We start from the raw sequence: 25,450 nt of genomic DNA, 5'->3' as shown, positions 1-25,450 counted from the left end.
ATAAGAAATAAAAATAAAATGATACACATAGATACAATAAATTTATAAAATATAAGTCAAAATAAAGGGAAAAGACAGACATTTTCCTGATCAAGAATACACTCTAAGAAAAGCTAAAGAAAGTTTTTCAGGCCAAAGACACTAATACCAGAAAGTGTCTCAGATTTTTAGGAAGGAATGAGGAACACTGGAAATGGATTGAAAAAAAAAGTGGGTAAATATAAAACTCCCCCTTCTCCAATTTCTTTAACATATATATGACTATTTAAAGCCAAAATTATAACACTGCAGTGGGGATCCCAATGTGTGCAGATATAACACAAGACAACCACAGCATAAAGGACATGAGGGGGAGAGGGCCCGGGAAGTTCTCCAGGCTCCTTCATCTTACATGAAGCAATATAGGATACTATGTCTAAATAGATGATGGAAGCCTAACAGTGTGTACTCTCATTTCTAGAATAACTGCTAAAAAAATAACGCAAAGAGATATAGCTAAAAAATGAACAGATACATTAAAATGGAATGCTAAAAATATTCAATTCAATTAATATAAGAGAAGACCTAAGAGGCTGGTAAAAGTAATGAAAAGTCAGAAGGGATAAATACAAAACAAACAGTAAAATAGCAGGCCTAAACCCAACTGTACCAACAATTTAAATATTGACAGATTAAACACTCCAATTAAAAAAAATTGTATGAATAGATTGTAAGAATGGAAAAGCAAGATCCAGCTATATGCTGTCTATGAGAGACACTAAATATGAACAGGACAGGTTAAATGTAACAGACAGAAAAAGATAAGCTATAGAAACAGTAAGCTTAAGAAGGCTGGAGGAGATATATTAACTTCAGATAAAGTAGATTTCAAGACAAAGAGTATTATTAGAGATAAAATACACAAAGCAAAATTGACAAAGGAAGAAAGAGAGAATTCCACAACCACAGCTGGAGATTTTTAACACTCCTAAGAAATCCCCCTCAAATCAGCAGAGACATAGAAATTCTCCTTTCTGACAAATGCTTTCAATTGCCTTGACCTACTGGATTTTTATAGAACATGACACCCAACAACTGCAGATAAACGTTCTTTTTAGGTGCATGATACAGTCACCAAGGTCGATTATATGTGGGCCATGAAACAAGTCTCAATGTATTTAAAAAGACTGGAATCATACAGAATATGTTCTCTGACCAAAATCAACTTAAACTAGAAATCAATAATGAGATATTTAAAAAAACCCAAAATATTTGGAAATTAAACAATATATTTCTAAAAGTGAAATTGGAAAATAGTTTGAACTGAATGATAATGGTAATACATGTCCAAATTTTTGGTATGGGATAAAGCTGTGTTTAAAGGGAAATTCATAGCCTTACATGTTTATACCAGAGAAGAAAGGTCTCAAATTAATAATCTACGGCTGAGCCTTACAAAGCTAGAAAAAGCAACACAAAACCAAAATAAGTAGAGAAAAGGAAAAATAAAGATCAGACATCAATGAGGTAGGAAACAGATTAACAATAGAGAGATTTTATGCTAACAAATTTGACACTCACATGAAATGGACAGATTCCCTGAAAAACAAAAATTAACAAAGCTGCCATAAGATGAAACAGAGAGCAAATCCTGAGAGTTCTCTTCACAAAGAAATTTTTTTTTCTATTTCTTTAATTTTGTATCTATACGAGATGGTAGATGTTCACTAAACTTACTGTGATGGTCATTTGATGATGTGTGTAAGTGAAATCAGGCTGCACACTTAAAATGAGGCAGTGCTGTGTGTCAACTGTATCTCAATAAAGCTGGAAGGGAGGTAAAAAGATGAAACAGAAAGTTGGAAAAGCCCTGTATTTATGAAGGAAATTCACTTATCAAAAACCTTCCCACAAGGAAAACTCAGGCTTAGCTGATTTCACCGCTGAATTCTATGAAACATGAGGGAAAAAAATACCGTTCTTCCACAAATTCTTTCAGAAAATAGAGGCAGGAACACTTCCTAACTCACTTTATCAGGCTGCATAACTCAGTCTGAAACCTGACAAATATATAATAAAAAAATTATCATCAGCATCCCTTATAAACCCAGATTCAAAAATTCTAAGAAAGATACCAGTAAATCACGCCAAGCACTATGCAAAGAGTATGACGCGTCACGATCCGGGGGAACTCTCCTCAGGAATGGCAAGTTGGTCTAACGTTCAAAAGCGCTGTGGTCCAAGCAAACAATGCAGGGAGAAGCCGGCAAGGAAGACCATCTGCTCGCGCTGAGCAGACGCGCCCTCCAGCAGCAGGCTGGTTTAGTTACCAACACAACGTGGACAATTCAGCCTATTGACGCAGGGCTCGGCTGAGTGAAAATGTTTCTTCCCAAGAGGCAACAGAGGTGGTGAGAAATGGTCAGATTCAGAGGAGAGCCGAGATGATTTTGGTATATTAAATCTGGAGTGTGGGAAAAGGGTGCTGAAAGCTAACTCGAGGGTTTCTGGGCAAAGCCAATGGGCGGATGGGGTGTTCATTGCTGAGACGGGGAGACTCCAGGCAGAGCAGGTTTTGAAGGGTATGTGCAGCCGAGGGTGGGGGAGGCTCAGAATTTGAGACAGAACATTTGAGATGCTGTCAGATACCCAAGGAGAGAATTGGAAAAGGAAGTGGGATACCTGAGCTGGAGATGGGAGGGGGTGGCACCCAGCCAGGGCCGTAAACATGAGACTCATTAGGGCACGACAGTATTTAAAGCCAGGAGGCTGGACAGGACCACTCAGGGAGTGAGTCCAGGCAGACAAGGATGAGGCCCCACAGTGACACCTTGGTTTAGAAGCAATCAGCCAGTCAGGTAAAGTAAGAGGTGGCTCAGAGAGGCTGGGAGGCTGGGAGGCAGACACGCCACTGAGGCGGTGGGGAGAAGTGGTCTGTGTGCTGATGGGCAGGGTCTGGGGGAGAGAGGACTGACTCTGTCTGCACTGATGTGAACCTGCCGCAGCCATGTCGGGGAGTGGGTGTGCGGGGCCGGCACCCCAGCCATCTGTCCAGGGCCAGCAGGGAGGGCAGAGGGTAGCAGGAGATGGGACGGGGTAGAAGACAGGCTGGTAGAGCATATGACATTCTCTGATGCAGACTGAGACCCCACTAACTGAACACTGGGCTTCTGGATCCCTTGATGTTTTGCTTACACACCTAAGACAGAAGTGACAGCATCTTTAAAAACAGAATTACAAAGCAAAGTCTATTTCTTCCTTAAGGTGAAGCCCAGGTGAGTTACAAGTTGCCAGACAATCCTTGGCCAGAAAGATTGGCATTCAACATACTTGACTTTGAGAGAAACGCCCTGGGGGACTCCAACGCTGACAGCCGCACCTAGAACGCTGTGCCTGGAGATCTTCCTCTCCGCTCCATACTCCACCACCGTCCCAAAGAAGCCTGCCCTGCAGGGAGCAGATGGCAGTGAGCAAGCCAGGGCCCCTCAGCTCCTGATTCCTCCTGGATCCCTCTGGGTCACCGCGGGCAACTGTCACTGAGAACAGAGGCTGGGGCTCCACCCCCAATTCCCTCTTGCCTCCCCACCACCCACAGGGAGTAGAGTCAGTGGGGACAATGGAACAGAGTCGGGACACCAGTGGTGCGGTTCTTAGACCTGGGTTCCTCAGGGATGGGACCGCAGAGCAGCAAATCCCACTGCCTCGCAAGAGGAGGCCCTTCAGAAATGTTACAGACACGCAATCAACAAGAGCAGGCACTTTACTACGACCGGGCGCATCAGCCAGGCTGGGACTTACTTAAGGGATCCCTTCACGCGAGTCTGATCGTCATCCTGGAATTTGTGCTGATAGCTGATCAGCGCAAAGGAGTGAGGGATTCCAAGCTGGGGAGACAGAGGGGAGAAGGTGGCGTGCTGGCAACTGAGACTGAAGTGGGCAGGGTCGCCCTGCCAAGTGCCGGGCAGCATCCTGGGAGCCAGTCAGGCAGGGCCCACGACCCGGCAGCCACACAAAGTGTGTGAAAACGTACCGGCAGAAATGTTTAACAACTGGGAGATTTCGCATAAACCCCAGTTTCCTGACTTCTTGTGAAAGAAGTCCTGACATCGAGCCTGTGTTCTTCCGGGGCAGCAGGTGCCCGCTGAGGGGTGGCCATGAGCAAACCCCTTGCCCCTGCCTGCCCACGGAGGCCCTTGTGTGCTTTGGGGTCACTTGCCAACCCCCCGATTCTGTGGGCTTTTACCACCAGAAGCATGAAAAAGGCCTTTTGCTTTAGGGTAACTGGACCATGGCTCCCCCAGGAGCCCAACAACAGCAGCACTTCATTCCTGAGTGAATATGAGTGAGCAGAACCTGCCCTTGCCCTGCAGGCGCTTGGATTAGGCGTGGTGAGAGGGGAAGGGCTGCCCTCACCTGCAGGGCCACAGTGAAGTGGCTGGTTTTGGTGTCCCGGACGATGCTGGTGTTCATGGCCGACTGGATGCCCCAGCGCCACTGCAGGTAACCCACGGTGTTCTTGTCCAGGTTCCGGGCCAGGACAGTGGTGAGGCCGGGCCGGATGCCACGGGATGAAAACTGCAGAGCACAGTTGGTTGTCACAAAGCTGGGGAGACACACAGGGAGAAAGGGTCCTGGATGACACCTGGCTTTCAGCTGTGCTTGGTCCTCCCCTCTCTGCCAGCCCACTCATCCCCGGGCCAGCCCCCCACAAGGAAAGCAGAAAACCAAGCCTCTCTCCCAGAGAGGGAGTAGGGTAGGGGTGGGGTTGATCCTGTGGGATCATTTCAGTTAACACCCCACTCCGATCTCCATGCCCTATCCCCATCCCATCCTCACTTCAGCTACAACCAAAGAGGCACCTGTGTGTCTGCCTTTCTAAACCAGCAGATCCAATCCTGCTGCAAATCAGAAACACCTGCGGGGGCTCCCAAACTTGGCTGCACACTGGACTCACCCGACTAACCTGAAAACACTGGAGGCTGGTGCCCGCCTTCAATCCTTCTGATTTATAGTCCTGGCATGTCAAAACTTGCCAGGTGATTCTAATGTGCAGGCAAGCTTGCGAACCCCTTACCCAGAGCCCACCCAGGCCAATCGAGTCATTATTTTGGGTGGGAGGGCCAGGCATCGGTAGTTTCAAAAGGTGCCGTGCAATCCTGATGTGCACTCAAGGCTGCATGGTACTGACCAAAGCTACTTGAAAAGCTAGTAAACCATCCCCTTGAAAGACCTGTGAAGTTTGTTTCCAAGGGAGTCAGCCCCATCTTCTGGTTAAAAAGGGGTATTTCATGTCAGTAACAAAGGAATTCACAGCACTTCACTCAAGGTGTTAGGAGTGAACAGCTGGCCTTCTGTAAACAGCCGTCAGTCACCAGACGGCCTGTTCAGTCTCTCTCTCCATCCTGAGCTCTGGAGGTGTTGCTTTTGCCACTAAAATAATGATACGTGCGGTAACTCTGATGACGTTTGCTCCTGTACTCACAAAGCGCTTCCCGCGGCCGGAGGAGCTAAGAACCAACTACTTGCTCTCCACAGGGCCCCCGACCCAAACTTTCGCTCATTTATCTCACACCACAGTCATATGGACGGCAGCGACATTCTGCTCTGGCCACACCGGGGTCCAGGGAGGCAAGCAGGGAGAAGAGAGATGAAAGTCCCCGAGATGTTATGCAGTCACATTTAAGAGTCAAAATATAAAGAATGAGATCTCCGTTTAAGCAAAATGGTAAGATTTAGTACTTTTATGGAACATGTCCTAGACAGAGAGACAGACTCTGGGCAGAGGTCAGCAAGACAGGCTCTGCACCGGGAACTAAGAACTTCCCACAGGCTGTCTGCCTGTCTCGGGACTGATTCCACACTCACCCACTGACCTTCTGACCACTAGTTTGGACCTGCAAATAACTTGACCCTGGGACCAGGGCACCTTGAAGAGCAGACACTGTCCATTAATAAAATGGCAACCTTTTTATACATCTGCATTCTCAGGTCTGATAAACTGGGTACTGCGATGAAGTTCAAATTCCAAACCTGCAAAAGCCGATGACCAGCTACACCTAGACCCTCAATGGACAGACACTTTGAGGCTTAACCAGATTGAAGCAGCCAAGAGGTCTTCCTCAGTGAGCACCTCCTCAACGTGTCTGATCTGCAGAATGACCTGGGTGCCTGATGAGTTCCCCTCTCAGAGGACAGGGGAGGTTGGGGGTGGGGGGAGGAGCCTTTGCTTTTAGTCAGCAACATCAGAGGGGACAATCCTAAGCAGACAAGGTCAGGACAATGCTGACCTGTACAAATACTGTCCACCTGAAGTTCCGGTTAAAAGCATAAATCCTTGTCCCCTCCTCAGACCCCCTGAATCTGAGTCCTACAGCAGAGGCCAGAGAAGTCATGTTCTAAGCAGCGTGCGGGTGAGCCCACGCCGGAGTCCGGTCTGCCCGCGAGCCTCCGCCTGGAAGCACCGCTCCGGAGTTCTGCTCAGCTCTGCTCATCGCCACCAGCCCCAGCCTTCACCTGTCCAAGAAGCCACGCTCCCTCTCTCTCCCGACAGCTCTTATTCTGTAGGTCTAATCAACCTGCAAACGTGCCTTTACTGCCAGACTGCAGGGCACAGACTGGTGTTACCCTGCAGAACCTGGCAGGCAGGCTGATGCATGTCCAACTGGAAGGGAAAGACCTTTCTTTTCAAACCACAGGCTCCATTCCAGGACTCCTTCAGTTACATTTTATCCCCTAGAGGAGGATTTTCTACCTTCCACCCATTTCTTTTATCTGAGCTCACTCAGGTATCCCCAGATGGGAGATCAGGACATCTCTGTTGTTCTAGAAGGGACAGTCCTAGGCGTGTGACATCAACACAAAAGCAGAGAAGACGGAGCACAGAGGCTGGCGGGGTTTAAAGCTCTGGCATGACAGAAATCTATCTGGTAACCAGGCTGTCTCACATGGTGCCTCACTGCTTAATAAAGCCCCTTTTCCTATCTGAAGACGCATTCTCTGGGACGAGGAAGCGATCAAGTCCATAAATATTTCCGACCTTGACCAACTTCCCTATGAAGGTGCTTTCCCTCCAGCGTATCACGGTCCTCACGGCCTCAGAGCAATGGTGACCAGGCAGGGCAGGAGCCTCATCCCCACAGAGGAGGAAACAGGAACACGGAGCAGAAGCCTGGCCCTGGGCTGGGACAAGAAGCAGACCCCCCTCTCCCCCCACAATCCAGTGGTCTTTGCAACAAGCACACTGCCTGCGTTCCATGCCAGCCCTGCAGTCTGCCCTCAGTGACCTTGTAGAACAGACAAGGTAACTCCAGATGACCTTGACGAAAAGAACACACAGGTTCTAGTCTCCTAAATCCACAAAGACCACCAAGGAGGATTTATCGCTTTGTATTTACCATCTTGGTGTGAGATTACGGAACAGCTTGAGACCAAATAAAGGTCCCTGCAGATCCCCAGCTCCAAACTCTAACTGTTCAAAAAAGAAAAAGAAAAAGAATTAATGGTGTTTTATCTCATAGCAGCAGCCCACCTCTGGTTATAACTCCTTCATTTAATTCAATGCCATCGGCCCTTGCCAGGGCTCGAAAAGTAGGGGCTGGAAGATTCTTACTATCTCATCTTAACCTTTGCCAAATGGAGATGACTGTTTCCATAGATCCAAAGGACGGAGTTTTCAATGAGGCGTGTTTCCGAAGGGAGCCCCTCTGAAGAAAGCACCGCTTGCCCCTGATCCCCGTCTCCCTCCCTGCCTCATCTGCGGAGGCCTGCTGCAGTCAGGTGTGCCCCCTCTCCCGCTGGCTTCGATGCCTTTTCATCTGCTCTGCTTCACCATCTCACAGGTGACTGGAGATGGCTCCCAGGGGTCTGGCATTAAACCCGCCAGCAGTTCCGCTCAAGGCCTTGAAGTCCAGCCGGTTCTGGCTGCCTCATCACTAGTCTGGGCGACTTTCAAGGCAACTCTTCAATGTTAATTTGATGCAGCTCAACTTGCTCAGCATATCGGGCTGTTAAATGACTGCCAGTAAGTGGACCAGAGAATCGAGATGGAGGTGCCCATCTTCTGACTTGTGCAGGAGGAGGGAACAGCCCACAGATTTTTGTTTAAGGGGACAAAGATGCTGAGTTTCCTGGGGCTGGGTTTCCAGAAGCTGGCATCTCAGGGGAAATCCTGCTGCTCCCTTCTCACCAGCAGCCTGAGAGATTCCTTCTCAGATATGAGACATAATTGACTCTCGGGGACAGTGAATTTACACATGTTTGACAGCTGGCACCCTGTTGCACAATGATGTGGCCCACCGAGGTCATTTTGAGGGCAAACGTTCAGAAATAAGGCTTTGCAACGGACAACACGATCCCGCCTGGCAATATCCTTACCTCGCCCCATCCCTTTGCAGAAGTGACTCGTCTGAGCGCGAAGTTAATGGAACCTCCTCCATTCCCATTCTGGGTAGAGAGGCTTCCGGAGAGGATGGCTGTGTCTGAAGCTGTCAAGGGTGCCTAGGAAATGATATCTGCTGGTAATAAATCAATCAAAGCAACAGGAAGTGCCAAGGAGAGCAGCCTGACAGACACACTAAGTGCAAGGCCAGAAGTGCAGGTGATAACACAGTGCCATGTGCAGGGGTGCAGAACCACCCCAGCTCCCACCCATCTCTCACTCCACCATCTGAATCACACGTGGCTGCCAAGGTCATGTTTCACAAAAGCTTTAATAGGCAAATTTCAAAAAAGTCCAGGGGAGACACAGGGCTAGATGCTGGTACCCGGAGTACCAGCCGCATCAGGCTGCACCCTGTGCCTCCCCACATGGGACGCCTGGGACTCCTCAGTCCTCCCTGTGGCTGGAGTGACTGACTCTGGAAGCCTCATGAGGAGGGCAAGTTTCCCTGAGTTAAGACTTCACGCTCTGGGCTGACGCCCTTGAGAAGAAATAAATGGGTTTAGGAGGCAGAGACCTACTATGACTGTCAGCAGAATGGCCCGACATTGCCACAGCCAAACAGTGGACAGAAAGATGACATTTCAGTGACCCCGCGCTCAGCTGACTATTTTGTTTCCCGCACACAGTAGAGTGTGCCTTAAAACCAAGATTGGTTCTCAGAATTTCCCCTGGAGGTCTGCTCTCTCTCCTAAAATCATCACGACCTTGGCTCCCATTTCCCCTAGACCATTAGTGCTTCCTGGCTGGAAAGCCCTTGGCAGCTACGCACCCCTTGGCACTCCTCTTGCCAACATGTCACCAGAGCAGTATAAACAAGGTTGTGACTGAAGCTCTGCTTTTTTAAAGTGGCTAACTGCATCCTTTCACAAAGATGAGAAGACCCTGAGCAGACCGTCTCATCCCAGCTGTGTGATCGCTGCACCTCGTTACCCTAGGGGCCCCCGCCCCTGCAAGGGCCCCCCACCTGTGCGCTTTACCTCAATGGACTGGGAGATGTGCATCTTGTTGATTTCAATCTGCGGAAAGCCACTTCCGGACACATCTTCGTACTCCTCCTCGTAGCGATCAAAAAGGTCAGTGGCGTCGATGCCAACACTGATGGTCCCCTGGGGCAGGAAAGTAAGCAGTCAGCTTAGGTGTGGCATTTGCGGAACGAAAGCCAACACTACACTTCAGCAGCTGCGGGGTTCACTGGGCGCGCAGGACTCACAAGCCTAGAGCGTGAATGTCACAGCTGAAGCCAAACCACCTCCAGGGTCAGAAAACCAGTCATGTCCACAGGGAAATGGCTTGACAAACACAAGCGTTAGGAAAAGAAATAAGACTGACCTGTTTCATGGCTCTAAATAGATTACTCTGCATGTAACCAATGAATGCAGAAAACCACCTACAAACTAGCTACGTGGATTAACACTTTTAACATTCAATTCTAAAATCTCTGATGTCACAAAACTACCCCAAAATTCTTTAAAACATAAAAATATCTTCAAAGACATGCAAAATAAATTATAAACAAACGGGAGATTTAAAAACTGTTCTGCCTCCTTAAATTAATTTGAGACTTAAGTTACGGGAAACAGAACCCCACATTCTCTCAAGAATACTAAGCTAAAACTTTGCTAACTGATAAAAATGCACATTACTCAGAAAATCAATGTTTATTACTTTCTTTCACTGTCATAAGACTTTTCAAATGCGCAGATATCTTAATCCAACACATAAAAACATGACTCAACATACGTTTTTATTAAATTCTCCACAGCCCATTACAAAGAAACCTGATTGAGGTTTAATTTACATATAATAATACAAACTGCCCCCACGTGGGTACAATGAGTTTTGGCAGATATGTACACTTGGGAAACTACCTCCAAATTAGCACTTCTGTCACCCCAAAACTGCTGAGGAGAATGTGTTTTCCTCCCTGCGACGGGGACATGGGAGGGAAATGAGGGTCACATGAGCCTGTGAGTATCTTGTGGAGGAGTGAGGAGGTTGCTGGGGCTGGAACAGGGGGAGAGAGCGAGTGGAGGAGGAATTCGGGGCAGGGGGTGCTGGGCGTGAGTGGTCACGCAGGTGGGGTTTATCCGAGATAATGCAGTTTAACCCTGATGTTTTGGCTGGTTTAGCAATTACCCCAGATGTTCATTTTTAAACAGTGATATCATCATCAACAATATTTTCATCACCAGTAGTACTACCATCGCCAATAGCTGCCTGAAACTAAGAAACCTGAGTGGGTCTGGGGGCAGCCTTCACTTTGTGCTTCAAGGATCTGCCACGGTCTCTTCTAGTGGTGACCTTCAGAGGAAATGTGGCTAACCCGTCACTATCCTCCTATCTCCTTCCAGGGGACACAGGAGCAGCACCTCCCACTCCAGTACCGCACACAGGTCCCTGCTGCGACGGTGGCCAGACAGCTCACGCCTTCCAATCTAAGCTGGTGGTGGGGGAAGTATTAGACGCTGCCACCCATCTGGTACATCAGGCAGGTGGCTGGTGCCTTGGCCTGTGACGTGTGTGAAGCTGTCAAGCCACTGGCCAGCTTTGTCCAGGGACAACACCAGGTGTACGTGAAGGTGTGGGAAACAGAGGTGGGACAGCCCCGCAGAAGGTGCCAGAGAGCAGTCTCAACACGGCTGCCAGGTTCTCCCCCTCTCCTGAGCGCTGTAAAGCAGGGGCTGGCACACGTGCTGGGAAGAGCCAGAGGCCGTGTTTCAGGCTCTGCTGCAGGGAAGGCAGCTGGACTACCTGGTGAAGCAATGGGCCTGACTGTGGTCCAATAAAACTCTGTTTACTGACCCTGAATTTCATATAATAATCATATCTCAAAATACTATTCTTCTTTTAATTTTTTCCAACCATTTAAAAACCATTCTTAGCTCATAGGTCCCATAAAAACAGGCAGCAGGCTGAATGTGGAACTCCTGGCATAAATCTACAGGGTTTCTTTTCTTTTTCTTTGGGAGGTGGGGTAATGTCATCTTTTTTGATAAACTCTTCAAGTAGCAAGGAGATTAAACATAGTATACACATTTAATGAAAAAATTTAGTACTAAATTTCCATTTTCTCAGAAATTTGAACAATTTATGTATGTATATCTATATTAACTCGTGCTTTTTTTTTTATGAGGGGGAAGTAATTAGGTTTATTCATTTATTTCTATTTGGAGGAGGTGCTGGGGATTGAACCCAGGACCTCGTGCGTACTAAGCCTGTGCTCTACCACTTGAGCTATACCCTCTTCTCTCTCTCTCTTTCTCTATTTTTTTTTTGATGAAGGCACTCAGGATTGAACCCAGGACCTCATGCATGCTAACCATGCATTCTACCACCGAGCTGCACCCATCCCCCATGAATTTCTAACTTATATAAAGTGATGTTCAACATTGACCATCCATAGTGTTAATTTCGACCATATGAAAATCAAGACTCAGATCTGCTGAAGAAGCAGCAGCATCTTCTTTAATAGTGAGCCTTTCTTTAAAGAAGCCTATAGCCAGTCAGTAAGACTGAGGCTGTAGCAGCAAGCAGGTTTATTTACACACAGCTGTGAAACGTGACTTTTCATTTAGATCAAATGGTAGTTCCTCCATGTTAATTTCACTCATCCCCCCCCCCCCATTCTAAGGTCTGTAACGCACATATGAAAGATAAAGCAATAGCAGTTTATAGGTTGGTTCTATTAGCAGAAGAATCTCACAACTGCTAACTATGCTTGTTTTATTCCAGTGCTAACCAGATGCTTCAAATGAAAAATCATTTAAGTTAATCCTTAATAACTGACTTGTTGAAGGTGAAACACTTGACTTATTTGTTTATTTACTGAAGTATAGTCAGTTTACAATGTTGTGTCAGTTTCTGGTGTACAGCATGTTTCAGTCACACATATACATACATATATGCATTTTCATATTCTTTTTCATTATATGTTACTATAAGATATTGGATATAGTTCCCTGTGCTATATAGTATAAATTTATATATCTACTTTATATATAGCATTTAATATCTGCAAACCTCAAACTCCTAATTTATCCCTTCCCACCCTCTTCCCAATAGCTGTAAGTTTGTTTTCTTTGTCTCTGAGTCTGTTTCTATTTTGTAAATAAGCTCATTTGTGTCATTTTTTAAGATTCCACATATAAGTGATACCATATGGTATTTTTCTTTTTCTTTTTCTTTCTGGCTTACTTCACTTAGAATGACGATCTCCAGGTCCATTCATATTGCTGCAAATGACGTTATGTTATTCTTTTTTATGGCCGAGTAGTATTCCATTGTATAAATATACCACACTTCTTTATCCAGTCATCTGCTGATGGACATTTAGGTTGTTTCCATGTCTTGGCTATTGTAAACAGTGCTGTTATGAACACTGGGGTGCATGTGTCGTTTGAATTATAGTTTCCTCTGTCTATATGCCAGGAGTGGGATTGCTGGGTCATATGGTAAGTCTACTTTTAGTTTTTTAAGGAACCTCCATACTGTTCTCCATAGTGGCTGCAACAAACTGCACTCCCACCAACAGTGTAGGAGAGCTCCCTTTTCTCCACACCCTCTCCAGCATTTATTATTTGTAGACTTTTTAATGATGGCTATATGACCACTGTGAGGTAATACTTCATCATCATTTTGATTTGCATTTCTCTGATAATTATTGATGTTGAGCATCTTTTCATGTGCCTGTTGGCCATCTGGATGTCTTCTTTGGAGAAATGTCTGTTTAGGTCTTCTACCCATTTTTTGATTGGGTTGCTTTTTTTTTGTTGTTGTTGATATTAAGCCATATGAGCTGTTTGTATGTTTTGTCAGTCACATCATTTGTAAATATTTTCTCCCATTCTGTAGGTTGTTTTTGTTCACCTGACATTATTATAAATGTTACTGTAAACTCAGTCAAAAAGTTCCACAATGAACGTAAAATGGTTTGTTCTTGTGGTGATATTTAAATATCAATTTCAGGGATAGTACAGCCTCATGGCAAAAGCATTTTAATTAAATCAAGAAACTCATGGAGCAGAAACTCTTAGAATTAATTATGGTGCACACAGTGTATAACTGTGTGTCACAATAAGCTGTGACATTCTGCCTATGGAAAATAAAGCTCAAGTGGTCACAACATGCAAATATTTTTGTATATTCACAGTGTAACAGAATCATTTTTTGTGATCCTGATTCTGAATACAAAAGTCTGCTTAATACAGCATGGTAGTGTATTAAAAATTGTGTATTAGGAAAGCAGAGCCTGAGCCTCTGCAGAACTCCTTTTAAAAACCTTTCTAAAATAAATCCTGCAGCTTTTAAAATATTTACGAAACGGCAATCACTGAGAAGCACGTAACCAATATATACTCTGAAACTGATCTTTTGAGGAAGGAAAAACTGAACAAGTAAGTCTGTTTACTTCATTTTGAAATTCCATAATGGCCTTTTGGAAGAGCTCAATTTTTGGTAAGAATCATTTGGTGGAGCTGTTATTTTTAATTAGTTAAATTTGTATCCTCTCCCGGAATGGAATGAAACTGACAAGGTCTGCCTACAGTTTTATGGCACCTAAATTTGAAGAATTTCAAATTTGAAGAATTCAAAAGATCACAAATAAAGACAACTTATTAAAAAAAAGTATAAAGAAAAAATACTCTGAATGGAGGCAAAAAAGACAATACCTGTGAAAACGCTCGGGTGAAAATATTTACATGTTCCAAAATGAAGAAATTTAGACTCGAGAGAGTATTTCCTCAATTAAGAACACTATAGTACACAGACCACAGATGACAAATGTTGGTGAGGCTGTGGAGAAGAGGGCGCCCTCATATAGTGCTGGTGGGAGTGTGAACTGGTGCGGCCACGGTGGAAAACAGCATGGAGGGTCCTCAAAAAACCAACACTAGAACTACCATATGATTCGGCAATTCTACTCCTGGCTATATATCTAAAGAAAACAAAAGCACTAGTTTGAAAAAATATATATTCCTCAGGGTTCATAGCAGTATGTTATTTACAACAGATAAGATGTGGCAGCAACCTCAGCGTCCATCAACAGACAAATGGATACACAGACACACACAGATACACACACACACACACACACGCACACACACACATATATATATAAAAAATGGAATACTGCTCAGCCATAAGACAGACTAAAATTTTGCCATTTGCAACAACATGGATGGACCTGGAGGGTATTATCCTCACTGAAACAATTCAGAGAAAGACAAAGACTGCATGTTATTGCATATGTAGAAAAATAAATAAAACAAACTAGTGAATATAACAAAAAAGAAACAGACTCACAGATACAGAGAATAAACTAGTCGTTCCCAGTTGGGAGAGTGAAGGAGGAACGCAAAACAGCAGTAGGCGATATGAAGAGGTACAAACCACCACATATAACACAGATAAACTACAAGGATATACTGTACAGCACAGGGAATAGAGCCAATATTTTATAAATGGAGCAAAATCTATAAAAATTTTGAAATATTATATTGTACATTTGAAACTAGTAATATTAGAAATGGATCATACCACAATTTAAAAAAAAGTGAATTAAGTCAAAGACAAAAGAAATTAAAAATTATACTATGTATACAGAGAATAATCAATTAAATATACTGCCAATTTCAAATTTACTAAATAAACTGGCCACTTATATGAATACAGTAGGCAATGTAATAAAAGAAAAAAGACAGTGACAGTACACTGAAAAACAGTGGTGCCAGACGCGGATGTGAGCACCCTGTGAGTCCTGCCTGCTGGTATTCCATCCTTGCACAGAGCCCCCTCCTTGATTTGCAGTGACCCTGGACCTGTTTCTGTCCAAGAGGATGCAGTGGATGGGATGGTGCAGACTTCAAGGCTGGGCACAAGGAAACTTGCAGCTTCATGGAGGCCTCAGACCTGCTTTCTGGGGAAACTAGCTACTGTGTTGTAATGCAACACCCTGAGAGCACTACACTGTGAGGAGGCCCAAGCTGGTCAGCGGGGAGGCCACCTGGGAGAGATGCCCGGCCACCCTCAGCCACCGTCACCAAGACACACGAGAGGTACATGAGTGCAGGTACCACCCCCCATGCGACCCAGCTGCCACCAGACTGCAACCATATAAGGAGACCCCCAGTGAGAACCATCCAGCTGAGTCCAGTCAATCCACAGGAGCGTGAGAGACAAGCTGTTCTTGCAAGCCACTAAGCTGTGCAGAGACTTGTGAGCCAGCAGTATGTCACCAGGACACACAACGTCAGAGACAGATACAACCATTAAAACATATCAGTGAGTGCCAGAAGTGACGATTCTGCTTCTGATACTTTAAGCACGCCTCTTCACTGTCAAAAATGTCCTGGTTTGGATGCTGAAAGACACGGTCACCCCGTCTCCAGGTCACTGTGAGGATGCCGGCTTACAGTGAATGACGTAAGCCGCCGAGGGATTTGAGCAGAGTGCGCTGGTCTGACTGAGTTCCGCAGGCAGACTGGCTGCTGTGCTGGCGAGAAGGGAAGCAGGGACGACGGGGTGGCCTTGGCAGGAGCTCCTGGTCTACGTAACTTGGGTTTCGTAATCTGCCCCTCATTCAGCACAGTAGCCCTGAGAGTTTTCAGTTGGTTCTTTAAAGGCAGACAATTGTATCATATGCAAACATTGATAAACCTTTCAATATTTATAGCTTTTATTATTTGTCTGTTTGGCTAAAACTTCCAGAATAATGTTAAATATGGTTTTATTTCCTTTCCCAAAGAAAATTTTTTAAATGATAAGCATTGTGTTAACTCCATACTGATAATCAACTGATTCACTGGAGGGTAGAGCAGACTTTAGAAGTTTAAAAATATTGCTCAAGTCACCACTTTTCCAACCATTTTGTTGTTTCTTTATATAGGGCCAAAAAAACCAGAAACTCCAATGAGCTGGTGACTTTTGCACCTGACAACCTTTGGTACTGATCCAAGTCTATGGGAAGTGACTGACCCAGAGGAGCCAAGAGGAGAACCAGCCATGCCTGAAGAACTGGCCCAGAAAGGGACTGGTCAGGTGACTCTGAGTTACAAGGATATATTTTTCAATATTTCAGACAGTGGTTCAGATGCCTACCTTCTGCTCTTCTTCCATTTCAAGGAAATGACCTTTTGAAAATGGACTGGTCACAGTACCAGAACTAGATAGACAGCTTCTCTATGTGCCAAAGAGGAGTCTGCAACTTATAATTCATTTTCCCTTTCAACATAATATGCTTTTCCTTCCTTTCTTCCTTCCTTCCTTCTTTCCTTTTTTAAAAAATGGGCATTGAACCTGGGACCTCATGCATGCTAAGCATGTGCTCTACCACTGAGCTATTACCACCCCCTGTAATATGCTTTTTATACAACGAGAAGTCACAACGTAGGAATGAGAGTCAGATTTGAATTTTAACAGAGGATCAAAAAGGATCAAGAAAAAGATAAAAGAGAAACACTCTAACACTGGATAAGTTATTGGGTTAGATTTTTCCCAACAATTTCTGTTTCAATATATGCAAATTCATCTTTATTATTAAATTGTTACTAAATCACATTTTTCAAATAAATAGTTTATAAAGGAAAAGACTTTTGAGTAATCTTTAAGTGCAAATCACAAAACTTTTAAAGCATTTTGTTTATTTTTCCCCCTGCAACTTGCACATTTCACCTTGTTTTTCTACAGCAGGGCAGTCAAACCTTTTCTGTGAAGAGCCAGATAGTTGCTTTGAAGGCAAATGCTATTGAAACTACTCAACTATGCTGTTGTAGCGCAAAACGGCTACAGGAAATACGTAAATGAATAAATAAACTTTGCTGTATACCAATAAAACTTTAGTTATGGATATAGAAATTTGAGTTTCATATCATTTTTGTGTGTCACAAAATATTATTCTTTTGGTTTCTTAAAAACCATAAAAAGTGCCATAAAACCTATTCTCAGCTCATGGGCTGGACAAAAAGAGGCAGCGGGCCACAGCTTGTGGACCCTGTTCTAGGAGACCCAATGCTGCTGTCAGAGCATAGAAGGACAACAACAGTGACCAGCAACAGAGCCTTTCCAAACAAGGACGACACCACTGAAGACTGTCGGTGGCACACCCAGCAGCTACCGATTCTCAGCTGAGACCTTTGTGACTCTGTTTCTGGAGCTGAAAGATTCATGTCTAGCATGGGGCAGCCCCACCCCCGCCCCCAAATGCCAGCGTTAACAGACTCCACAGGGAACACACCTCACAGCTGCATACTGTCTTCAGTCAGGCCAGTCATAAGAGTGCAACACAGGTTGGCAAAAGAATCTGATTTACTTAATTTCTCAAGGTTTGAGCTACTCAATGAAAATCACAAACTGATAAGAAGAGTCAAGGGTGTAAGAAGCTAAATAAACACAAGAGGAAGTAGTGGAATGCTACCTGTTGGCATCTATCCCAGCCTGTAAACTGTAACCCGACTGATCACCATTTTCCTGGACAGCCAGATGCTCCTTCATAAGGCAACCCTTTTTTATCCATTAAAAAAACAAAACACTGTAAAAAAGATACCTTTTTATTCTCTCATCTGCAGACTACTGCACAGTTCTCAAATTCAGCCACCCACCTGAATTCCTGGGGTAGGGGTGGGTGGGAGGGGGCTTGTAAAAATACAGATTCCCAGGCAACAGCCTGACAGACTCCTATTCATTTGCTCTGAGGCAGGGCCTGAGAATCTGAATTTTTACTAAGCAAACATATTATTGTGACATAGCTGAGTGTACTTACTGGCTTTGGGAACCATAAACTGGTGGGTAGTCTTTTTTTTTTAAATATTTTAGATTACTGCAGATACATATGCAGTTTTAAGAAATAATAAGTGATCTGAGTACTGCCTTCCCATGTGGTCAACACTTGCAAAACTACAGCACAGTATCACAACTGGGATGCAGACCCTGATACAGGCCAAAGCTCTTATTCAGAGTTCCTCAGCTGTATTTATTTATTTTCCATTTGTGGCGCATATATTTGATTCTATACAATTTTATCACACATGTGGGTTCATGGATCCAACACTCCAGCAAAGATATAGCACATCTGCGTCACCACGAGGAGCCCTCCCGACGTCCTTTTGTAACTGCCTCCCCCTCCTCCCCACCTCCTCCCCCCTGCCCCAACCTCTGGCTACCAGATAGTTTTTTAAATGAAGAAGCTGCAGCTGACAGAGTTGTGGATTTTCCTTTCTTTTGTTCCTCGATCTCATTAGTAATTATGGATAAATAACACAGTCTTTTCTAATGCAGTTATCTCCAATAAATACATCTGGATTGGTTAAACCAATGTGATTAAAAACACATACATCACATTATCTCAGTGTCCTCCTGAAACCCTCCTCCCTCCCAGAACTACAATAAAGGAATAACAAAGCCATAGACAAAAAGAACAGGATACTCAAAGGTTACAGGTGAGAGGTGTTAAACAATTTTTAGAAACTGGAAAAGGATGAAGAGATATGGTAACTGATTCAGCAGAAAAAGCTGAAACCCAAGTGTCTGCTGGTCAGGAACTGGAGGGACTGGGTACCCCAGGAGGGGAAGCAGTGGACCGTGATCACTCCCCCAAGGAGTCAAGTGACACGCTTGTTCTTTGGAGAAATCAAATGAAGGCATTCCAGGCACAGGTGGGGAGGGGCGGGGCATGTACTGGAAACAGGCTGAGGGAAACTGAACGGGTCCGGTCCCAAACTTCCCACCCTCCTCAGCGGTGAGACTGCTGGCAGCCAGGCAGCAGACCGGCAATTTCTTCTCAAGAGAATAACCATCTGCTACTTAGAGAAAGCCTTTAGACACTAACCTTTGGCCGGTAGTGGGGTGGGGGGGCGGGGGTGATGGGGAGCGTTTCCAACCAAACACCCCAGGCCAAGCCCATCAGTGACAAGCCCTGCCAAGTACACGCAGTGTCTACTCAGCCTGACTGTCCCACTCCTCGTGGCAGTCGGCCAAGGATTATCAGACATTTGACGAAAGCCTCCAGTAAGGAAGTCTGAAACGAAGCAAAGACCAAAAACACCAGAAAGAAGCAGAGAATACAAACACCAAAGAAAACAGCAAGAAATGTGTAAGTAATATCTTTAGGAAAATTAGATACTGCATTAATAATAAAAAACATTTGTGAATGTTTACTATGTGCCAGGAACTCTTCTAAATATTTGACATGTATTCTTCCACTTAATCTTTTAATCAACAAGGAGCAGGCACTCTTACTCCACTTCAGAGGAAGAAACTGAGGGACAGAGAGGTGAAGTATCTTACTCAAGGTCACACAGTTGAGAAGTGGCAGAGACAGGATTTGAACCCAGGGCATGTATCTCTAGAGCTCAGATGTTCCTTGATCAGGAGGACCCAACATAACCAGATGAAACTGTTACCCACAGGCAGGGCCTGGAGGAGGAGGGATGGGGCCCAGCCTCCGGGAGTGCTCCCTGCCAGCCCACACCCTGGGAGCAGCCTGGGGAACTCGCGTTACCGGCATTACACACCCCACCGCAGCCTGCTGCCACACTGTGTGGATGGAAGTGCAGTCTCCATTAACCCCCAGCTCCCGCCTTGTCCCATGTTCCTTAAGCCAAGTCCAAATCATCCTCCTGCTGTTGGTTCTGTTCCTTGCTGCCAATCTTAAGCCAGCGAGTCAATTAAAGACCATCATTTCCCTAGCTCCCCTTATCTCACTCAGCGAGCACATTCACCCCTTCCATTCTGCCTCACTGGGCTCGTTTAGAATCCTGATTTTGTCCTTCCACCTTGGGTCACCTGTGAATGTGACAAACGCATGCTCACTGACGTCATTCATAGAAATTCTGAGGATGTCAAGTTAGAGCCTTTCTCCTGCATGATGAAAAGCTTCTCAGGTTGGAAACAATGCATTAATCAACCCTCTCTGAGTAGACTCAGTTTTTCATCCGGCAAAGAATGTTTCATTCTGAATATTTTTGTGTTTATATTCCTTTATCTGGCCGTAAGGATAATGTGAGAAATTCCTCTCAAGGCAATCTCAACAATAACTATTTATTAATTGAAAATTCCACCGAGAGGCAATTATGGTGGGAGGTGATGTGAAATTTGCCCATTTTATAGCTGATGAACCCGTGGTGGCTTCTGTGAGACAGTCTCCCCAGAACCATCCTATCTGAGATGAAGGTCAGAACCTGGGTTCTCCAGTTTTACGGAGGATCAAACTCAAATTTACCAGGGTGTCTAAGAATAACTCGGCCCCAGCCTCCCTCCCCTCCCTGCCCACACCCACCACATCTCTCCACAGTAGCCTTTATTTCTGATGCCGTGTTTGTAAAACCCTGGGCTGACAGGGCGGAGGGACAGCCCTCCAGCCAGTACCCTTGCAAACAGCCTTCTCATTTCAACAGCAGACCATTTCTGCACACGGTAAAGTGCCCCTCTGCCATCCAGCATAGCAAACATATGGGTTAAGACAGCTTTTCTTCAGCACGATGATCCTGTCAGCTGAGTCAAGTCAGTTTACAGCATCAGAATCACTTCAGAGAACAGACTGAAGCCATAACCACTGGCTCATTCCGATGGCTATAATCACTAGACATAGCAACCAAAACAAATCTTTTAAAAACGCCTTTAAAAATAATTGAGTAATGTACTCATACCTTTTCATGAAAACATTTTGGGATTATGGTTATATGTCTTCGTTAATATAGTATTTAACATTTTTTTCCCCGATAAAGCTGAATTGTATTTTTTTTTTTTATAGAAGTACAGTCAGTTACAACGTGTCAACTTCTGGGGTACAGCACCGTGTCCCAGTCATGCATATACACACATACATTCGTTTTCATATTCTTTTTCATTAAAGGTTATTACAAGATATTGAACATAGTTCCCTGTGCTGTACAAAAGAAATTTCCTTTTGAATTGTGTTTTTAAGCTATTACATGAACCACACTGATAGGATGACCTTTCTAAAATCAGAAAGAGGGTCTTCTTACCAGGGAGTTTATGCCAACCTCTGTATGGTGAATGGAGAACGGAATGGTCCAGGGAATCCAGTAACAACCTCCCTGACACTCTGATGGAACAGGGTCAGAAAGAAAGGAGTGGATACTCTCTGAGTGAGACAACGAAGCCCCCTGAACAAAACTCAGCTCAATGCCCTGCTTCTCGTGGGATGCAGGCAAGCTCATACAGAAGGCAGTGAACAGCCTGCCTCCTAAACTGGCTGCCATCCACAGAGAGAGATTTATTGGTATTAACAAAAGAAAGGAGTTACAATAATCAATATGAAGTGAACACGGCACAGAACAACCCTATCATATGATCTTAGCCTCTAAAAGGCAAGAAATGAAGATGGATTATGCAAGTGAAATAGAGATCTGAGAGACCAGCGTGGTCACACACGGTCCTTGGGACGCAAACGAACTGCGTCATCTGCCCAGTCGTAAGTTCCCTCCCTCATCCGCCCAGTGAGGAGGGCCCTGGAGGCAGATGCCAGGACCCCAGTGACCTGAACTTGGTGCTTTCCAGAGGGATTTATTCCCCAAGGTCCTAAAGACAGAAAACAGGCAATTAAACTAAGGATGCTGGGGTCTGAGAATCTGACCCCAAGCACTGGGTCTCATGGCAAACAGACCCTTTCACGTAGGGAGAGATCGAGCTGGGGCTGGAGAAGTGACCTGACCCAGGACACAGAACTGGAGGGTGGAGTCCAGGGCTCTCGACGCCAGGTGTAGGGCTCTCTCTGCTGCCTCAGGCGTCTGTGAGTGCCTTGTGCTTGCCTGCGTCCCACTGGCTAGAGCTGGGAAGGCTGGGGGCTCCGCAGTGCTGTCCACAGCACCTCTCACACAGAGCGGGTGGCCACACTGACGCGGCATGGCCTCAGCACAGGAGCAGGTGGCTGGTCCTGGCAGAGAGCCGTTTCCAAAACCCAATGGACAGACCAAGACCCAGCCACAACCGGCAGGAATCACCCCACCAAGTCAAGTCCTCCCCACGCAGGGCTGTGTGAGACCTGAAGTCAGATTTAGTTCCTAACTCCCCCTCGCTACTCGCACCACTTGGCACTTACAGGGCAGGCTTGTCTTTCGCTAATAAATCCCCATCTATTTCAAATTCTTTCAATCATTTAACAGCTTGGCATGGTGCTTAGAACACATGCCCTCATTCTAGGAATGACAAAACCACGTGTGGGTCCCATGGTGAGCGCTGCGTCCCACGTCGCTGTGTCAGAGCCAGCTTCCCCCCACGGCCTTCCTGCCTGTTCGTGGTAGGTACTCCTACTGGAAAGTTCCCACCCAGTGAACTCTTAGTGATGAACGTGGAGAAATCGCACCCAAGATTCAGGTGGCGGTATCACAAATGCTAACCAGTCTGCCCACCCCAACAAGCTGTGGTCCTCTGCGGGGGTCCGGGTGACAGTCCAGTGCCAAGCCCCAGGGTCGTCACAAGTGTCCTTCTCCCTATGGTCTTCTTAGAAGAGATCATCCCTTTCTTCTGAGGATGAGGCGATTCCAAGCCTTTCTGCTCATCTTGCAAAGCAAAACACTCGGAAATGGAATGAAAATCCAGCTCAAAACCTCTCTTCAAAGTGCCGCACAGCCAACATCTGTTTACCACTTGGCGTTTCTGGTTACAGAATGTCTTATTTCTTTGGAGACAGTTTATGCAAGTAAAGTATTGGGAATTTTACAATATCTTGTGTGCCGGTGTGAAACGGTCACAGCTGCGCTCCCTCACTCCACAGAAACATGGCCTGGAGACACATTTCCATAGAATCCCAATAAGCAATCACTGCGCAACCCAGATGCCAATTTTATCACAGGACACAGAGGCTCACTGTGAGTTCCCTTTCCCCCTCATTGCTCTGAATGCAGCAAAACTTCAGCCAGCGAAGCAAAGGCACCCCGGCAACAGCCAGCCTGCTCTCGCAGGCTCCCTCCCCACCCCCCACCCCCCCACCCCCACCTCCATCTGCCAATGCAGGCCTTTAACCAGACCCCCTCCAGCGCACTGGCTGGGACACCCAAGGAGGGAGTCCACTAGCACAGGTCAGGGCGCCTCGGAGATTTTCAGCTCTCTCAGCGCCTTACACCCCCGACTCGGTTCAGCCAGTGTTTCAAGTCTCTGCTTCCGACTGACCAAAAGTGAACTGCCCTACTGAAGCCGTCCTCTGCTGAAGGGGCGGGTGGATGGAAAGGAGAGGTTTCGGCATTTACACATACACTTTGAAGAGTACGATTCAAAGGGATGGGAGTGTTCTCAATATATGGGCCTTTAAATACTGTATGGGTCTTAAAAAAATCAATTTCTAGAATGTATTTGACCACAAGTTCCTAACATCATGTTTCCCAGCTGTAAGCTAGCATCTGCTCTTTTCTTTTATAAGATTTCCAGGCTGCCTGCCAGACCATCCTGGCCACACCGATGGAGCCGGCTCCAAGTTCCCTTACTAAACACAGCTGAACAGGACAACAAGCCTCATTCAGTATACCTGGCACCTCACATGGACTGAGGTATCCTGTTTGTCACAGGACCATGACACACACTCAGAACAACTGGCTTCCCTAACAAGTCAAAGGGAAACAGTATCACACCTGGACTGAAAAGCCTCTTTCAGGTTCAGGTGGGTCTCTGACAGAGTTTGCGCTGCATAACCTGGGACGCCTCGAGCTCCACCGCGGACTCGAGTGGTAGTTAACAACAGTCACTTCGCTGCCACAGAAACAGCCTGGTGACTAGTCATCGTGGCACCCTTGTCCTGGGGTGATAAAAGCATGGGCCCCCACTCAATGCAGTCTGGAAGCGTCCCCAGCCCTCTGCATCACCTGTTCTCTGAACCCTGACTGGTGCGCAGGGGTCCTGCGACCTCCGTGCGCGGGCAGGTGGCTGTCCTTCCCCCAACACAGACCTCCAACTGATCTTCACGTGCTGAGGGCCTGGCAGCATGATTACCAGGAAGGGCCTCAGAGAGCGGCCTGTGCTTCTGCTTGGGAAATTCCCAGGTGCCCTCGCTCCTGGTCATCAGCTGCAGCTCTGCTGACGGCTTTCCAGATGCCACCGTGAGACGCAAGCAGCATGCTGACCTGCCCAGTTTTGTATGCCATTACTCGAAAGAGCCACCAGCACTAATTGTTTTGGACCTGCCTTCTGGTGACGGAGCCTTGCAACAGCTCCCTCTCGAACTGGCCGGGCTCACCTTGGGGTTGGTTCGCTGCTGCAGCCGCCTCTCCTCCCTCTCCCTCTGCAGCCGCTCAAACTCTTCCCTGATTTCGGCTGGAGTCCTCCTCCTCTCCACAACCTGCAGGCAGAATCAAGAGGAGAAGACAGTTAAGTACCCAGAAAGTGAGGGAAATGCACAAGAGCTGACGTCATTAACTAAGTGCTGCCCAGGGGACCGCCGGCCTCCCCCCATCAGGCGCCTGGTCCCTGGTGAACCGAGGTTCACTGTCAGGCCTGGTCATTCCCAAGGCCGTGCTATCCCTCAGTTCTCCAGAAACTGAAGTCTTACTTTCTTCATTTTAGTAACTTATCTCCAAGTCTGCAGGAATCTTACAAAGAAAACGTCATCTTAAGTGTCACAGTTTAAGTTCCTAATGAGTCCCAGCTAACATGCTGAAAAATGTTAACACGAGGCCGTTGGTGATGGTAATGGCATGTCTCCCTCCTGTGCTGGGGCCACCATCAGAGGTGCCCTTTGAGCTTCTCGGGCCAAGGGATCTTAAGCCATGAGGTATGGGTGTTCTCAGAGTCAGGGGACTCTGCCTCCTACAGTCTGAAAGGAACCTTTGCATGTATGATGTCAGCTATATCTGAGTGTAAACACTACTTGGGTACCAAACGGCAGACCATGCTAGTCCTCGGAGATGCACAAGGATGCCAGATCTATGAGGAGATAAGGCATTGTATCTCAGCCTCTTTCGTCATGAAAGCAAGGCAGTCTAGTTGAGACTGCAAACAGGCAGGGAAGGGCCACAGGGGCCTCGGGTACCACACCTGTGAGAGGAAACCCCACCACCTGATTCCCAAGAGCCTCAAGTGCCAAAG

At 46.1% G+C, this 25,450-nt stretch overlaps 1 protein-coding gene across 2 annotated transcripts in view; it reads right to left on the bottom strand.

Annotated features, from left to right (window-relative positions):
- DNAJC11 (DnaJ heat shock protein family (Hsp40) member C11) overlaps window positions 1-25,450 on the bottom strand; it is a 63,722-nt gene that overhangs the window by 7,191 nt on the left and 31,081 nt on the right. For both annotated transcript variants that reach the window (XM_031683638.2, XM_072975485.1), the window contains 7 exons: window positions 24,603-24,704; window positions 9,397-9,525; window positions 8,353-8,475; window positions 7,374-7,447; window positions 4,393-4,582; window positions 3,778-3,863; window positions 3,310-3,426 (listed from right to left, as the gene is read on the bottom strand). In XM_031683638.2, the coding sequence (XP_031539498.2) occupies window positions 3,310-3,426; window positions 3,778-3,863; window positions 4,393-4,582; window positions 7,374-7,447; window positions 8,353-8,475; window positions 9,397-9,525; window positions 24,603-24,704 (821 nt within the window). The remainder of the gene's footprint in view (window positions 1-3,309; window positions 3,427-3,777; window positions 3,864-4,392; window positions 4,583-7,373; window positions 7,448-8,352; window positions 8,476-9,396; window positions 9,526-24,602; window positions 24,705-25,450) is intronic.

Source organism: Vicugna pacos, chromosome 13 (genome assembly GCF_048564905.1).
Source record: "Vicugna pacos chromosome 13, VicPac4, whole genome shotgun sequence".
Taxonomy (NCBI): Eukaryota; Metazoa; Chordata; class Mammalia; order Artiodactyla; family Camelidae; genus Vicugna; species Vicugna pacos.
The sequence above is the reverse complement of the archived record's forward strand: the minus strand, read 5'-3'. Positions and strand labels throughout refer to the sequence as shown.